Source organism: Coregonus lavaretus, assembly GCF_964263955.1.
Source record: "Coregonus lavaretus genome assembly, contig: HAP1_SCAFFOLD_2071, whole genome shotgun sequence".
NCBI classification, from domain to species: domain Eukaryota; kingdom Metazoa; phylum Chordata; class Actinopteri; order Salmoniformes; family Salmonidae; genus Coregonus; species Coregonus lavaretus.
This window is the reverse complement of record NW_028163911.1, coordinates 55,700-74,502: the sequence shown is the minus strand read 5'-3', so window position 1 is coordinate 74,502 and position 18,803 is coordinate 55,700. Positions and strand designations below refer to the sequence as shown.

General features: G+C 46.6%; 1 protein-coding gene across 1 annotated transcript; it reads right to left on the bottom strand.

Moving 5' to 3' along the window:
• Window positions 1–1,754: 1,754 nt before the first annotated feature.
• LOC311117673 (metal transporter CNNM1-like) lies at window positions 1,755–17,822 on the bottom strand (the record flags this gene model as incomplete). Its single annotated transcript, XM_084192605.1, has 10 exons — window positions 1,755–1,834; window positions 6,610–6,717; window positions 7,208–7,312; window positions 7,695–7,935; window positions 8,375–8,520; window positions 8,788–8,878; window positions 9,710–9,879; window positions 10,192–10,332; window positions 10,945–11,088; window positions 16,403–17,822. 10 exons carry the CDS (start codon window positions 17,820–17,822, stop codon window positions 1,755–1,757), a joined length of 2,646 nt encoding a protein of 881 aa, XP_084048731.1.
• Window positions 17,823–18,803: the final 981 nt, after the last annotated feature.

Here is an 18,803-nt window from a genome sequence, read left to right as displayed (position 1 = left end):
CCTAACCTTAACCATTGGGGTGAAAAACAAGATCAGTAAGTATGCAGATTATCTGTCCAATTTATACATTTAAATTGATCTAAAAGGCTAGAATTGATTGTGTTCTCTGAAGAATAACATAGGCTTTTTTTTGGACAAAAAGCACTTAAAAAATGCATTGTGTTAAAATATCTCCATATAGACGTTGCCGACAAGCACAGATGTAGGATCAGCTTCCCCTCCCCTCCCCAAATCCTAACCCTAACCAAAACAAGAAAACTGACCTTAAATCAGTCTCATCCTACTCCAGTTAAAAACAGGGCCATTGTGTCTGAGAGGAGGATGAGGGTTCTGATTGGCTGTCGCCTCTACTCCCATGCAGCATAGTGAGTCAGCACTTTTTCTGTTTTCCACAGAGGGATGCTCTTCTCCTCTCCTCCTCACTGACCAATGACAGGAGCCACAGAGCATCACTCCCCCTTTCTCTCCATCTCTCACGTTTCTCTTTTCTCCCAGCCCACCATCCTCTCCTCCACTCCATCCTCTCTCTATCCCTCTCCCCTTAGCCCTCCTCCCCCCTCCCCCCATCTTTCTCCCCCCACTGTGGTGCAGTGGCACAAAACCAGTCAGAGCAGAGACACACCCTGTGGTCTTAATCCAGAGAGAGAGAAACATGGGTCTTATGGTACAGCTTGTCAGATCAAATAAGAAATGTATTCTCTACAACAGATGTGTTTCATAATGGCATATCCTACATTAGTACCGTCTTTCGGATATGTCCCGTTCACAACTGTGTAACAGTGTTTCAGTATTGCTCATATACATAATTTGGAAGAGACTGGTCCGTTCTTGTGACTGGTCAGTTACCATTCTCACCATTTGAGGAAGTTGTGATAACAGTTCGGCTGAAAAAGTAGAAATCTACATCGTGCTCAGCAGTACCTAAAACATGCAGATTGGAAACGTTCTCTTAGTAAGGCAGTCAAACCCCAAACCATCTCAAGTCCTTTTTTACCCCCTTAGACCACTATAGTATGAGTCCATGCTGAAACGTGAACTTTGGAGTGAATCCTAAATTGAATTTTCACTTAGATTGATATCCACTCAAGTGAAAGTTAGGACTCACCCCTTAGACAGTAGATAGGAGGGGAATAGAAGAGAATAGTCAGAAACATTCACTATCAAATAACAGAAGTGATACTGCATCCATCAAAATGCCTATAGAAGGAATGGATGGGATCTTTATAATGGTGAATATTCTTCTGTGTACTTCGGGATGATATCTAAATAGTCTTTGGTTTCCTTAGGTCACAGCTCCAACAGGGCCAATTCAAATATTTTCTAAGGAGGGGGTGAATTAAATGTTGACAGTGGCTTAAACCAAAAACCTCCTCTCTTCTCCTGACATTCTTCGTCTTCAAATCCATTAGCCACTTAGACATTAAACATAACAAAAAATTATAAAGAAAACAGGTTCATGATGATATGGTAGATTCTGTCCCACTGGTTGAGTTAGTTGTTCCCATTTGGTGCTGTCTGAGATCAGAGACTGTGGGGTTGTTAGGGAGAGGATGTCTATGTGTCATTATATAACCTTCTGTTTCCCTTTAGAATGTCTTTGTTGGTTGGGACATCTGAGAGTGGTCAACTAGTGACTGGAACGTCTGACAAATGTTGCAGAAACGTCTTTTAAACGATCAAAGAGAGGAAGGAAATAGACTGTTCATGATTGAGTGAGGGCCTGCAGTTAGTCCATATTCACAACACACACACTGCTAGGCCTTGACCAGCGGCTGCTCTGATGGATCCTCAGGTGTCTTGTCTCCTTCCCGAGACTTTTTCCTCTTCTTGTGACCTGAGGAGAAATAAATATACATTTAACTGAAAAAATATACAGTACCAGTCAAAAGCTTGGACACACCTACTCATTCAAGGGTTTTTCTTTATTTTTACTATTTTCTACATTGTAGAATAATAGTGAAGACATCAAAACTATGAAATAACACATGTAGAATCATGTAGTAACCAAAAAAGTGTTAAACAAATCAAAATATATTTTAAATTTGAGATTCTTCAAATAGCCACCCTTTGCCTTTATGACAGCGTTGCACACTCTTGGCATTCTCTCAACCAGCTTCACATGGAATGCTTTTCCAACAGTCTTGAAGGAGTTCCCACATATGCTGAGCACTTGTTGGCTGCTTTTCCTTAACTCTGCAGTCTGACTCATCCCAAACCATCTCAATTTGGTAGAGGTCGGGGGATTGTGGAGGCCAGGTCAGCTGATGCAGCACTCCATCACTCTCCTTCTTGGTCAAATAGCCCTTACACAGCCTGGAGGTGTGTTGGGTCATTGTCCTGTTGAAAAACAAATGATAGTCCCACTAAACCCAAACCAGATGGGATGGCGTATCGCTGCAGAATGCTGTGGTAGCCATGCTGGTTAAGTGTGCCTTGAATTCTAAATAGATCACAGACAGTGTCACCAGCAAAGCACCCCCACACCGTCACACCTCCTCCTCCATGCTTTACGGTGGGAAATACACATGCGGAGATCATCCGTTCACCCACACCGCGTCTCACAAAGACACGGCGGTTGGAACTACAAATCTCAAATTTGGACTCCAGACAAAAGGACAAATTTCCACCGGTCTAATGTCCATTGCTCGTGATTCTTGGCAAAAGCAGGTCTCTTCTTCTTATTGGTGGCCTTTAGTAGTGGTTTCTTTCCAGCAAATCGACCATGAAGGCCTGATTCACACAGTCCCTTCTGAACAGTTGATGTTGAGATGTGTCTGTGACTTGAATTCTGTGAAGCATTTATTTTGGCTGCAATGTCTGAGGCTGATAACTCTAATGAACTTATCAGCAGAGGTAACTCTGGGTCTTCCATTCCTGTGGTGGTCCTCATGAGAGCCAGATTCATCATAGCGCTTGATGGTTTTTGTGACTGCACTTGAAGAAATGTTCAAAGTTCTTGAAATGTTCCGTATTGACTGACCTTCATGTCTTAAAGTAATGATGGACTGTCATTTCTCTTTGTTTATTTGAGCTGTTCTTGCCATAATATGGACTTGGTCTTTTACCAAATAGGACTATCTTCTGTATACCCCCCCTACCTTGTCACAACACAACTGATTGGCTCTAACGCATTAAGAAAGAAAGAAATTCCACAAATCAACTTTTAAGAAGGCACACCTGTTAATTGAAATGCATTCCAGGTGACTACCTCATGAAGCTGGTTGAGAGAATGCCAAGTGTGCAAAGCTGTCATCAAGGCAAAGGATGGCTATTTGAAGAATCTCAAATATAAAATACATTTTGATTTGTTTAACAAAAATTGTAAAAATAAAGAACAACCCTTGAATGAGTAGGTGTGTCAAACGTTTTGACTGGTAGTGTATATTCATTTAATTGAAAAAACAACAACATTTAATTGAAGAAAAAAAACATTTAATTGAGAAAAAATTTATGTAATGACAAAAAAATACATTTAATTGAAGAAATAAATACATTTAATTGAGAAAAAATAAATGTAATGACAACATTTTTTAATTTAATTAATTTAATTAATACTATTAATTGTGAATCAATGAATTGGACAATGACAACGTCATTTACAACTACATTGTCTGAGTCCCAAATGGCATATACAGTGCCTTCGGAAAGTATTCAGACCCCTTAACTTTTACCACATTTTGTTACCTTACAGCCTTATTCTAAAATTGATTAACTTGTTTTTCCCCCCTCATCAATACCCCATAATGACAAAGCAAAAACAGATTTTTAGAAATGTTTGCTAATTTATAAAAAATAAACAACTGGAATATGACATTTACATAAGTACTCAGATCCTTTACTCAGTACTTTGTTGAAGCACCTTTGGCAGCGATTACAGCCTTGAGTCTTCTTGGGTGTAACGCTACAAGCTTGGCACTCCTGTATTTGGGGAGTTTCTCCCATTCTTCTCTGCAGATGCTCTCAAGCTCTGTCAGGTTGGATGGGGAGCGTTGCTGAACAGCTATTTTCAGGTCTCTCCAGAGATGTTCGATCGGGTTCATGTCCGGGCTCTGGCTGGGCCACTCAAGGACATTCAGAGACTTGTCCCGAAGCCACACCTGTGTTGTCTTTGTTGTGTGCTTAGGGTCATTGTCCTGTTGAAAGGTGAACCGTCGCTCCAGTCTGAGGTCCTGAGCGCTCTGGAGCAGGTTTTCATCAAGGATTTTTCTGTACCTTGCTCCGTTCATCTTTCCCTCGATCCTGACTAGTCTCCCAGTCCATGCCGCTGAAAAACATCCCCACAGTATGATGCTGCCACCACCATGCTTCACCGCAGGGATGGTACCAGGTTTCCACCAGACGTGACGCTTGGCATTCAGGCCAAAGAGTTCAATCTTGGTTTCATCAGACCAGAGAATCTTGTTTCTCATGGTCTGAGGGTCTTTAGGTGCCTTTAGGCAAACTCCAAGCGGGCTGTCATGTGCCTTTTACTGAAGAGTGGCTTCCGTCTGGCCACTATATTGATTGGTGGAGTGCTGCAGAGATGGTTGTCCTTCACCACAGAGGAACTCTAGAGCTCTGTCAGAGTGACCATCGGGTTCTTGGTCACCTCCCTGACCAAGGTCCTTCTCCCAAGGGCGGTAGGTCTAGGAAGAGTCTTGGTGGTTCCAAACTTCTTCTATTTAAGAATGATAGAGGCAACTGTGTCCATGGGGACCTTCAATGCTTCAGAAATGTTTTGGTACCCTTCCCCAGATCTGTGCCTTGACACAATCCTGTCTCGGAGCTCTACGGACAATTCCTTCGACCTCATGGCTTGGATTTTGCTCTGACATGCACTGTCAACTGTGGGACCTTATATAGACAGGTGTGTGCCTTTCCAAATCACGCCCAATCAATTGAATTTACCACAGGTGGACTCCAATGAAGTTGTAGAAACATCTCAAGGATGATCAATGGAAACAGGATGCACCTGAGCTCAATTTCGAGTCTCATAGCAAATAAGGTATTTGTTTCTATTTTCAATAAATCTGCAAACATTTCTAAAAACCTCTTTTTGCTTTGTCATTATGGGGTATTGTGTGTAGATTGCTGAGGATTTCTATTTATTTAATCAATTTTAGAATAAGGCTGTAACGTAACAAAATGTGGAAAAAGCCTGAATACTTTCCGAATGCACTGTAGTTCACTACTTCTGACCAGGCTTGTATTGCTTAATGTGGTGTGATTTTGGCCCCGTTTCAGCCTTTTACTGAAATGAGAGAGACCATTCTGCTGCTCTTTGGCTCAGAGAGGGACCACGTGGTGTGTGTGTGTGTGTGTGTGTGTGTGTGTGTGTGTGTGTGTAGTGTAGTGTGTTGGGCAGCCATTTAGTTAAAGTAGCTCTGCAATACTGAGCAGAGAAACACTCAGTCTGCATCCCAACTGGCACCCTGTTCCCTATTAAGTGCACTACTTTTGACCAGGACCCATAGGGCTTTGGGAATGGAATGCCACTTGGGAGGCTCATTAACATTCATTCTCCATAGCTCATTCAGCAGTGGGCCAGTCGGGAGGGAAACACACTAGTTGGCTCTCCCATGTGAGTGTTAGAGAGAGAGGGAGATGGGGAGAGGGAGAGAGAGAGAGAGAGAGAGGAGAGAGAGAGAGAGAGAGAGAGAGAGAGAGAGAGAGAGAGAGAGAGAGAGAGAGAGAGAGAGAGAGAGAGAGAGAGAGAGAGAGAGAGAGAGAGAGAGAGAGAGAGAGAGAGAGAGAGAGAGAAAGGGAGAGAGATAGAGAGAGAGAGGGAGGGAGAGAGAGAGAGAGAGAGAGAGAGGGGGAGAGGGAGGGAGAGAGAGAGAGAGAGAGAGAGAGAGAGAGAGAGAGGGGGAGAGGAGGGAGAGAGAGAGAGAGAGAGGGGGAGAGGGAGGGAGAGAGAGAGAGAGAGAGAGAGAGGAGAGAGAGAGAGAGAGAGAGAGAGAGAGAGAGAGAGAGAGAGAGGGGGAGAGGGAGGGAGAGAGGGAGAGAGAGAGAGGGGGAGAGGGAGGGAGGAGTGAGAGGAGAGAGAGAGAGAGAAGAGAGAGAGAGAGAGAGAGAGAGAGAGAGAGAGAGAGAGAGAGAGAGAGGGGGAGAGAGAGATGTTGAGAGGGATTTTGTGGAGGCCAGAGTGGTGCACACACTGTGAGGGGCCAGGGGGTCCGTTGGGGGGCCTCCAGAGAAAGGAGGCAGGGGCCAGTGAATGACTGGTTGCTAGGACACAGCTGTTCATGGAGCAGAGGTGCAGGGAAAGAGAAAGGCTCAGGATTTAGACTGCTACTAAGGATACATCCCAAATGGCACCCTACTCCCTATTTAGTGTACTACTTTTGACCAGGGCTCATGGGAATAAGGTGCCATTTGGGATGTACCCTAACATTACAAAGTGACCGGTGGAGGGGACTCACAGGTCGTGGGGTTGTTAGTGGGGTTGTTGGGTTAGTGCAGTCACAGTGGCTTGGTTGGGATATGTTTTTTAAATGGTTGTATGTGTGTGTGGGCATTTGGACTGTCCATTGGGCACACAGGTGTGTTAGAATGCAAGAGAGTAAAGGTGTGTGTGTGTATATGCGTGCTTGTGTATGTGTAGGTGTATATGTTGTGTGTGTGACTCACTGAGTTTGAGCAGTAGTTTCTTGCCCAGTGTGTCCTCTGATCCACTTAGAGACAGAGTACTGATGAAAGAGGAGGGGGCGTCCGTTTCTATAGCAACAGAGGCTGTGTCTGAGAGAGAGAGAGAAAGAGAGAGAGAGAGATGAAATGTGACATTTTCAATCTTCATAATACACTGTGTAGATGTTGTTTCTGTGTTTTTACATTTTACATTTTTAGTCATTTAGCAGACACTCTTATCCAGAGCGACTTACAGTTATACATACTGGCCCCCAGTGGGAATCGAACCCACAACCCTGGCGTTGCAAACGCCATGCTCTACCAACTGAGCTACATCCCTGCCGGCCATTCCCTCCCCTACCCTGGACGACGCTGGGCTAATTGTGCGCCGCCCCATGGGTCTCCCGGTCACGGCCGGCTACGACAGAGCCTGGATTCGAACCAGGATCTCTAGTGGCACAGCCAGCACTGCGATGCAGTGCCTTAGACCACTGTTAAATGTCTTCCCTCATCACCAACATCCTCCTTATTCTCCATTCTTCCATCCCACTCCTTCATCCCTCCCTATATGCCCTGACACCAAACAGTGACGTGTTCTCACCGTTGGTGCCGTCCCTCTCTGAGCGGTCCTCTCTGATGTAAGGGATCTCATCCATCCTGAGGAACACTGAGTCACTGGGGCTCTTCTGACCGTCTGACTTACTGCCTGTAGGAGGAGACACACACAGTACACACTCTGTCACGCAGAGAAAATAAAACAATAACTGTGGTTCCTATATCCTCCAACTGATGTACTCTCTCCTCTCTCTCCCCTCTTCTTTCTCCCCCTTCCTCTCTCTCTCTCTCTGTCTCTCTCCCTCCTCTCTCTCCCCCTCCTCTCTCTCTCTCTCTCTCTCTCTCTCTCCCTCCTCTCTCTCCCCCCTCTTCTTTCTCCCACTCCTCTCTCTCTCTCTCTCTCCCCCCTCCTCTCTCTCCCCCCTCCCTCCTCTTCTCTCTCCCCCCTCCCCCCTCTTCTCTCTCCCCCTCTTCTCTCTCCCCCCTCTTCTCCCTCCCTCCCTCCCTCCCTCCTACCAGTATGGTTGACTTACGGACGATGCGGTTCTTCTCGTTGAGCAGAGAGGTGCTGTGTGGGACGGAGGACTGCTGTCCCCTGGTTCTGGCCGAGCTGGGCCGGGTCTCTCTGGGGGGAAAGAGGAGGTCTCCGCTCTGCTCCGGGACAGGGGGGTCGGGGGTGTTCCCGTCTGTGAGCCGGGCGTCTGTGTCGGGCGTCTGGGGGGAGCTGTCCATCCGGGTGGCCGTCAGGGCGTTCTGGTAGTGGCTACGGGTGATCTGGGGGTTAAAGGTCAAAGGTCAAAGAAAGGTCATAGCTGTCATAGGTGGAAGTTAGAGGCTGTACTGTATCACAGCTCTGACTAAGCTACTGGGTCGCATCACAAATTACACCCTTTTTCCTATAAAGTGTATTACTTTTGACCAAGGACCATAGGGCTATATACTGTATAGAGAATAGGGTGCTATTTGGGACCCTATTACACACTACTAAAACATTCACTCAGTCAGATGGGATTTAGATTCTTTATACTTTCAGGAAATGACAAATGTCTAAAATGACAAATGAATGAATGATGCATTGAATAAACTATTTAGTTATCAACACCATCAAGACACCGCTGCAAGTGAACTCAAATAAATGACAAATGGTGTTGGAGCAGGTGTATCCAGATAACTGGAGGTGGGCGGGGCTGTACTGTAGTCTAGGTAAGCCTACCTTAATGACCTGCAGGTGTGTGAGCTGTCTAACAGAGTAGTCAGGCAGGTAGACGCTCCCCCCTCCGTTGAGTTGGCCCAGACTGCCCCCATACAGCATAGAGTCAGACCGGTCCAGACCACTGCTACGGGAGGGGGATCTGTGGACTGAATCATACAGGATGGTAATGGGTCAGACAGGGATGAGATAGTTTTCTACCACTCTCTGGTCTATGCAATGGGACAGTCCAGATAATGTATTTTGAATTAAGTGTATTATTTTATGTTTGTCATTCAATGTTTTGCTTTCTTTGTGTGTGCACTGTGCACAGAGTGTTTCTCTATATGTGCAGGTTTGTGTGCATGTGTGCGTGCATGCATTTGTGTGTGTGTGTGTGTGTGTGTGTGTGTGTGTGTGTGTGATGAGCCAGTTACCTGTGGGCATGATGGCAGGCACACCATAGTAGGCGAACGCTCCGTTCTCAAACCTCAGAGCCTCTTTACCAAACTCCACCTCCACACGACCCTGGACACACAGGAGAGAGAAATGGTCAAGTTCCCTGATTTGTGTCTAAGCTATATTCTATATATTCTAAGCTATTTATTAAACCCGGGTTGGTGTAGCGGTTAGCACCTCCACCTGCAGCACATGATATACACTGAGGGTACAAAACATTATGAACACCTGCTCTTTCCATGACATAGACTGACCAGGTGAATCCAGGTGAAAGCTATGATCCCTTATTGATGTCACTTGTTAAATCCACTTCAATCAGTGTATATGAAGGGGCGGAGACAGGTTAATTAAAGAAGGATTTTTAAGCCTTGAGACAATTGAGACATGGATTGTGTATGTGTGCCATTCAGAGGGTGAATGGGCGGGACAAAAGATGTAAGTGCCTTTGAACGGGTAGTAGGTGCCAATAGGTGCCAGGCGCACCGGTTTGAGTGTGTCAAGAACTGCAACTCTGCTGGGTTTTTCACACTCAACAGTTTCCCGTGTGTATCAACAATTATCCACAACCCAAAGGACATCCAGCCAACTTGACACAACTGTGGGAAGCGTTGGAGTCAACATGGGCCAGCATCCCTGTGAAATGCTTTCGACACCTTGTAGTACATGCCTCAACGAATTGAGGCTGTTCTGAGGGCAAAAGGGGGTGCAACTCAATATTAGGAAAGTGTTCCTAAAGTTCTGTCCACTCAGTGTACTCTCCCTCTGCGTGAGATCAAATCCTTTCCTACTTTGACACACTTATCTCCTCACTGTCCTATCTGTTCTCTACTATCCTACCAATAAAATACATGAAATGAATTTGATTTATCGCTAAGGGACAATTATTGCAGGCGTTTATACCTGTAGTAACAGGATGAAGTAGTCAACAGGTTTGTTTCTCTGAAACAGGAAGTGCTGTGGGGCCAGTTTGTTCTTGTCATCGTAGCTTAGCTCCTGGACCACACTGGGGTGTTTAATGAGACGCAGTAAGATCTTCTCTGATAGGTGGGCTGGCTTGAAGGGCTCCACCTCTACGGGAGAGAGGGGAAGGAGAGAGGGGAAGGAGAGAAGAGGTGGGAGGAGAGGGTAGTAAAAGGGGAGAGATGAAAGAGGGATAGATAGGAAGAAATGAGAGAGGCAGTGGCAAAGTAATAAGAAAAATGTAATTTACAATAACTAGTCAATATTCTTTACTATTCAATGGGTTGGTTTGTGACCAGGCCTCAAATTGAGAAGAACTTACTTCCACAGAGATTGTATATGTAATTCTATGGTTCCTTCCTTCTTTAACACCCAGGAAGTGACCTCACATTGGACAGGAAGTGACATCACAGTGGGCCTACCTGTGGACAGGAAGCGGTGCGTGGCGAGGAGGAGCTGAGGAGAAATCTTCACCTTCATCTCGTTCTCCGACAGCTTAAAGATGGAGAAGTCCTGCTGCTTCCTCTCATGGTGAGAAACACGACGCTTAGAACGGTTATCAGCTGTAGAGGAGACACAACACTTAGAGATGTTATCAGCTGTAGAGGGAGACAACACTTAGAGAGGTTATCAGCTGTAGAGGGAGACACAACACAGAGAGGTTATCAGCTGTAGAGGGAGACACAACACAGAGAGGTTATCAGCTGTAGAGGGAGACACAACACAGAGAGGTTATCAGCTGTAGAGGGAGACACAACACAGAGAGGTTATCAGATGTAGAGGAGACACTTAGAGAGGTTATCAGATGTAGAGGGAGACACAACACTTAGAGATGTTATCAGCTGTAGAGGGAGACACAACACAGAGAGGTTATCAGCTGTAGAGGGAGACACAACACAGATAGGTTATCAGCTGTAGAGGGAGACACAACACAGAGAGGTTATCAGCTGTAGAGGGAGACACAACACAGAGAGGTTATCAGCTGTAGAGGGAGACACAACACAGAGAGGTTATCAGCTGTAGAGGGAGACACAACACAGAGAGTTTATCAGATGTAGAGGAGACACTTAGAGAGGTTATCAGCTGTAGAGGTGACACTTAGAGAGGTTATCAGTGTATGTGTGTATGTGTGTATGTTCTTGCATGTGCGTCAGTTCTTGCGAGTATGTACGTACTGTAGAGGTCAGTCTCGTCCAGTATCTCTGACTTGATGATCTCCTCTATAACATCCTCCAGGGTCACGATGCCCATGACCTCATAGAAGGGATCACCCTCACCCTCGTTGTTGACCCGCTGGACGATGGCCAGGTGGGACTTTCCTGGAGAGAGACAGGATATGACATCATAATATAATCCTAACCTGTGGGACTTACCTAACAAACATGGAGGGGGTAGACTATGAGAGAGGTGAAACTCCTACATAAAACAATGTCATTTTTTAGTATACCAAAAACAAATGTATGTATTTACATGTATTTATTTTGGCTGTGTAAAGGGATCTTACTATGTGAAGGGGTCTGAGGTAAGGGGAATAGGAGAAGCAAGAGAGGAAAAGCAATGAATGCAGTCAACAGATCTCCCTTGACATGTTGTTCCTGAGGAGATAAAAACTAACAAAGAAAGGCACTTATCTTTTTCTACTAGCGCTGGCTTTGCTGATAAATACTTTGTTGAGGGAAAATGTACTAGATACGACTGTGGTGTGTTGTTGTCACACCTTGCTATCTTAAGATGAACTAAATAATTGTAAGTCGCTCTGGATAAGAGCGTCTGCTAAATGACTAGAATGTCAAATGAGCAGGATAGCATAATTTACAGTAGAGACACTGTAAAAACAAACACACAGACTACATCACCCATGAGGCCACAGGGATAGAATCAGGAAGTGTTCTAGTAGAAACACATCAGGGGTGTATTCATTAGTGCACAACATTTCGAAACGGAAAAAAAGATCCCTCCCTGTTTTGTTCAGTTTGCTTCCGTTTGGTTTCTAGGGAATATACCCCAGGGATGTTCATCTTCCCAGCAGGGGGATGACGTACATCTGAGTCCCAAGTGGCACCCTATTCCATATTTAGTGCACCAGGGCCCACAGAGAAAGAGAGAGAGAAACAATAATTGGTCAAAAGTAGTGCACTACATAGAAATTGGGTGCCATTTGGGATGCAGCCACAGGGTGGTAATCTCCATGGTAAACGTGGGGTATTACTGGAGCTAAATGGGGAATCGTTTAAGATAAGCAGTCTAGTTGATTTGTTAGTTAGATATGTCTATTTTTGCTACTGTTTGTTGATGTTAAAGTTTCTGTGAGATCGTGATTTAGATGGAAGCAATGGAAGGAATGGGAGGTTGGTTCATTGTGTTTGTTTGTGAATGAGTGCGTAGGGGACAGGAGGGTAAGGGGGAAGAGGAGAATGGGGGGGGGGGGGCATGAAGGGTGATTGGGTTGTACAGAGACTGCTCAGGGCTCCCCCCTGGAGAGATGGTGGGGGGGGGGAAGGAAGAGCGAGAGCAAAAGAGAGAGAGAGAGAGACTGCACTGCAGACACCAGCAGCTGAAGATTACATCATCAGCCATTATGTAACACAGTCAACACTTACACACTTCCTTGCACACAGCTGCAGCTACCCCCCTCTCTCTCTCTCTCTCTCTCCCTCTCTCTCTCTCTCTCCCTCCCTCTCTCTCTCTCTCTCTCTCTCCCTCCCTCTCTCTCTCTCTCTCCCTCTCTCTCTCTCCCTCTCTCTCTCTCACAGCTGCAGTTTTCCACCTCCCACACATGTACAGACCTTATAGCAGCCCCCCCCTTACCCCCCCAACAGCACCCACAAAATATCTCACTCTGACTGTGTCTCACTCTGACTGTGTCTCACTCTAACTGTCTCTCACTCTGACTGTGTCTCACTCTGACTGTGTCTCACTCTAACTGTCTCTCACTCTAACTGTGTCTCACTCTGACTGTCTCACTCTAACTGTCTCTCACTCTGACTGTGTCTCACTCTGACTGTGTCTCACTCTAACTGTCTCTCACTCTGACTGTCTCTCACTCTGACTGTGTCTCACTCTGACTGTGTCTCACTCTGACTGTGTCTCACTCTTACTGTGTCTCACTTTGACTGTGTCTCACTCTGACTGTGTCTCACTCTAACTGTCTCTCACTCTAACTGTCTCTCACTCTGACTGTCTCTCACTCTGACTGTGTCTCACTCTGACTGTGTCTCACTCTGACTGTGTCTCACTCTTACTGTCTCTCACTCTGACTGTCTCTCACTCTGACTGTCTCTCACTCTGACTGTGTCTCACTCTGACTCTCTCACTCTGACTGTGTCTCACTCTAACTGTCTCTCACTCTGACTGTCTCTCACTCTGACTGTGTCTCACTCTGACTCTCTCACTCTGACTGTCTCTCACTCTGACTGTGTCTCACTCTGACTCTCTCACTCTGACTGTGTCTCACTCTGACTGTGTCTCACTCTGACTGTGTCTCACTCTGACTGTCTCTCACTCTGACTGTCTCTCACTCTGACTGTGTCTCACTCTAACTGTGTCTCAGTCTGACTGGGGGTGGGGAAACAGGGGGTGAGAGGGAGAGAGAGTTTCTGTCAGATCCATGTTTCTCTATATGGGTCAGACCTAGCTGCACATTAACAGCTCTTACAGTTACACACATAACGCTATTTCAATGTTTGGTTTGTTAAATGTGATACGCAACTCCGGCACGTATAATGTCCGTTTTTGTAGTTCACTCCGTTTGCTACTTGAGTCGTCTCTCTCCCTCTCCTGCTGCTGCACGCCGCTAAACACACCAAGTCGTGCCGCCTGTCACTCAAGGAGAGAGCAGTTGCTCAACCACGGCGTCACGAGCACTTCCTTGCCTTTCACTCTGCATGGTCAGATGGATGCAACAATGTGGTGATGCTAATCGCTAGTTAGCTGGCTAGCTAGCTTAGCTTGCTAAATGCACTAAGAGTCAGAGCAAATGTAGCGAGCTAGCTTATACTGCCTGGTACCAGTGCTGGTGTAGGCCTAGATTAGCATGTTTGTGCAACGGTATCTTATCAGAGAGGAATAGGCAAAGCATGAATATGTTAGAAAGCTACATGAAGTAAGAAAACATGTCATGTAACATCTAGTTAGGGTCACCTGGAAACACTGACCAACACTTTGGTTCCTACCCTGTCAATAATTCCTCCCTGGTTTTTTTCATTCCTTGTCATATCAAACAACAATGTATTCAAGGTTCTGCCCACTATATTCCAACTATAGAATTAGAATAATCATTATATTTCCATGATTCCAACAGTTCACCAATTAACCAGGCTATATGTGTCGCCCATATCATGCTGCGTGGCACAGTGTGGAAATGATAATAAAAATGGATCGACTTTTGTTTGGAGTTGGATTGAACAGTATAAATGGATAAAGACCCATTGAAATGACTTATAATGTATGTGTTGTCACTAATCATAAAGCATATTTAGAACTGTTATTCAAAAACATTAAATACCATAGAATACCATTATACCGTCAACAATATTTTGTCCATATCGACCAGCCCTAACACACACACACACACAAACACACAAACACACACACACACACACACACACACACACACACAAACTCCTTTGTGAACACATGTCTTCCTTAACCCATAAATCTGATAGAATGCTGACCACCATTTCATCTCTCAGAGGCTTTTAGGGAGCTGAGTTCAGGGATACTAGGCCTGTGTCCCAAGATGCAACTCAATATTAGGAAGCTGTTCTTAATGTTTTGTACACTCAGTGTATATATGGAATAGGGTGCACTTTTTTCAAACCTGAAGACTAAGCTCCCACACCTAGTGCCTAGGCTTTAGCTCAGTGTTGTAATACAGTCTTGTGCACTTGCTCATAAAGGCTACAGTCACTGTGGTAGGGAGGGAGGGAGGGGTCTGTTGTACTAGTGCTTTGATTATTTATGCTTTGGTTTGACTAAATGGGGTTGCAGCATCGCCACACACAGTCATGCTCTCTCTCTCGCTCTCTCTCTCTCTCTTTTCTCTCTCTCTCGCTCTCTCTCTCTCTCGCTCTCTTTCTCATATTCGGAAAACACACACAGTCCTCTCTCTCATAAACACTGTGGCTGTGTTGAGTGCAGCACCACAGAGGACAGAGAGAGAGAGAGAGAGAGAGAGAGAGAGAGAGAGAGAGAGAGAGAGAGAGAGAGAGAGAGAGAGAGAGAGAGAGAGGGGAAGGGAGAGAAAGTGTTCTCTGAATATTTAATGTCTTCTCTCTGGGGGGTGGAGCAATGGAGGGGTGGAGAGAGAGAGAGAGAGAGAGAGAGAGAGAGAGAGAGAGAGAAGAGAGAGAGAGAGAGAGAGAGAGAGAGAGAGAGAGAGAGAGAGAGAGAGAGAGAGAGAGAGAGAGGGGGGAGGGGGTGTCATGACAGGAAAGGACATTCTAAAGGTAACAGCCTTTTTTTGTCTCTCTCTCTCTGTCTGTCTCTGTGTCACCATGACATTCTCATCCCTCTATCTCTCTATCACGCTAGCACTCTCAATTTAATTCAAATCTCTCGCTCTTACACACACACGCACGCACGCACACACACACACACACACACACACACACTGTTTTGTTTATCTATTAGTCTGTGTGGATTGTACTGAGTGCTGATCTAGGATCAGGTCCCTCTTGTCCATATAATCTAATTCATTATGTGATCTAAAAGGCTAAACTAATCCAAGATCAGCACTATTTCTCTGAGATGCTTTATGAATACGGGTGGAGACAGTGTAAACACATTCATCTATTGAAGGTGTCCTTCATGTAATTCTCTAGCACAGCCTCTGCATGCAACAACATGAGAAATGCTAACACTGCCTTCTTCCCCCAAAAACAGACAACATGGCTACCTGCTATTGGTCAACAGGAGAAACACCCACCTTACCTGCTATTTACATTTTTGTCATTTAGCAGACGCTCTTATCCAGAGCGACTTACAGTTAGTGAGTGCATACATTTTTTTTCATACTGGTCCCCCGTGGGAATCGAACCCACAACCCTGGCGTTGCAAGCACCATGATCTACCAACTGAGCTACAGGGGACTCATCCTGTGCCCATATCACCTGGAGCTCCACCGGGTCCAACGCGAGCAGACTGAGGTTCAGCCCGCTGAAGAGCGCCGAGAGGGCGAAATTACCCGTAGGGCATAGGCTCAGATCTAGGACCAGATGACCTTGCTGTAGGCTATATCCTAGTTTGTGTTCCAAATGACACCCTATTCCCTTTGTAGTAGGCTATCACTAGGATGGGATATCCCTGTTAGTCACACTACAGCACAGCACCTCTTATAAGCAGACAATGGTTGTTTCCAGAGAGAGAATCTCAGTGAAGTTACTTTATATGATTACATTGACACTGGTAGGCCCTACATGTAAACTGTTGTAGTTTATGGAAATTAGATGAACAATAGGAGCTTGAACCAGTGACTTGGCCAAGATGGGAGAGGGGGGGAGTGAGAGAGGGCAATAGGGGGAGAGAGAAAGAGAGGGGACACACACACACACACACACACATACACACACAATCATACTAACTTTTCTAGAGTTTCTTGTGTGATCTTACTTTTTTCACATTCCCCCTCCTTACCCTTCTTGAACTCCTCCAGCATGGCATCCAGTTTGGTATCGTTGAACACACAGTGCATGGGGTGTTTATAGAACTGTGTTATGGTCTTCAGATGGGTACAGTCATCCGGGTCAACGAACGCCAAGTCCTTCACGAACAGAATATCCACAATGTTCGACCGCACGTTTTCGAACACCGGGATGCGCGTATAGCCACTCTGCATTATCTCCGACATGGTGTTGAAGTCCAGCACCGCTTCCGAGGTGAGCATGAAGCAGTCGGTTAGCGGAGTCAGAACATCTTCTACGGTCTTGGTCCGGAGCTCGAGCGCGCCCTGTATGATGTTGAGCTCCTCTTTGACCAGGTCGTGGTACGGGTCGGTCACGCGCAGCATCTCGAGGAGTTTTTCCCGCGTATAAAAGTTACTGATCTCCTGGTGGAGGATGAAGTCTAGGAGTTTACTGATGGGGTAGGAGACGGGGAAGGAGAGAACCATAAGAAGACGGGTTACCCAGATGGTTTTGGACGCGATGGCCAGGCCGTGCCGCGACGCAACAGAGTGCGGCAGGATCTCCCCAATGAAAAAGATCCCAAACGCGCAGATAACGGTCGACAGCCAGGTCATCCCCAGGATCTGACACATCCACACCGCGAGCGCCGCGTTGATCAGCGCGTTGCCCAGCAACAAAGTGCACAGGACATAGTTACCGTGCCGCCGCACTGACTCGATTTTCCGCGCGTATTTCTGCTCCTTGTCTGTGCCGCTGTTCTGCAGAACCTGGAGCTCCACCGGGTCCAACGCGAGCAGACTGAGGTTCAGCCCGCTGAAGAGCGCCGAGAGGGCGAGCAACAGAACCGATACTAACACCTGAAGCCAGAGGTCCGGTTCGGCCCCGCGCTCCACCACTGCGACCCAGAAATCCCGGGTCCGGTAGTGTTCCCATTTGGACCCGTCGAAGGCGCACATCGAATAGTACTTAATCTTCTCTCCCCTGCGCAGGTCCTTAGCCAATACTTCCACCAACACGGAGTTCTGACTCGAAGCGGACTTGAAAGAGCCCAAGATCTCGATATCCGAGCTCCTGGCGTTTTTATCCATGCACATATTCCGCTTCGGGTGGACCTGCCCCTCTCTCCCCGGCCTCGGCTCCTCGATGAAGGCTATCCAGGGAGCTGCGTTGGCTCTGGCCCCGGCGGTCCGGTTGAGCCTCTGCGGGGATGAGGCGTAGTAGACCCGCAGCATGAAGCGGGTTCCCTCGGTGGCTTTCAGCACCCCGTCATCCACGGACAGCTCTCCCCCGGTCTCCTCCGGACGGAAGCCGAGCAGGGCGAGGGACGGGGAGGGGATTAGGCAGAGGGAGAGGAGAGAGAGGAGCAGCAGCCGGGCTGGGGAGAAGAGAGGGGCGGTTCGGGACCGGGCAGCTGCATCTTCCGCAGCCATGATGCAGAGTGAGATGCTCGGTCACACTACGAATGCGAAGCGACCGAGTCACGTGGCGGTGGCGGGCTCAGCCTCACGCTCCATCTGCCTGTGGTGGGTGGGGGACCAGTGCCGTTACAGCAGCTGCACTTCCCGGTGTTCTTGTTGATGCTGAGGATGCTTCTCTACTCTACTATACCATGTAGGTCCCTATACCATGTAGCTAACGGGACCGGTGGCTGACTGGCTGGCTGCCTGTAGTCAAGTCATTTTATTGTTGGGAGAGAGAATTCACCGTGCAGTGACGTAATGCAATTTTGCAAGAAGATGCAGACTACGAATGCCAAAAGGCACACGTACTGAGACACACCAAAATAGAACACAGGAAGTTTCCATTCCAGATTGCTTCCCAGCCCCCGTAATTGTCGAGTAGGGAATGTGGGAAATGTAATAAGACTTAATTATCCGATTCCTTATCCAATCTGAATCTGTTTTTGCGCGTGGACAAATAGCAGCCTATGCTATTGCCTGCCCCGCAACTACTAAAAACATTCCTTGAAAGATGTCTATGTTTTGGTTCAGTGGGTTTATAGTTACGTAAACGTATGTCTGTCTGTCTCTCTGTTATATTCCCATAACAACACATTGCGGGCAGACGAAATGGAAACAAAAATAACTGCTAAAAGAATGTCGTGGATCGGATGTGGCTTTTATGAAACTACTATCTCTCTCCCCCTCCCCCTTCTCTCTCTCTCTCGCTCTCCCACTCTGCATCTCTTTCTCGCACACTGCCTGTTTCTCTCCCAATTCTCTCTTTCTCTCTCTCTTTCTCCGACCTATCTCTCTCCCTCCCCCCCCCTCTCTCTCTCTCTCTCTCTCTCTCTTTCTCTCTCTCTCTCTCTCTCTCTCTCTCGCTCTCTCTCTCATACATGAACAGAAAGCTGAGGAGCAGTATATTGTTGTGTAGAGCTGGCCGAGGCACAGCTCTCCCTGATCTGTGCC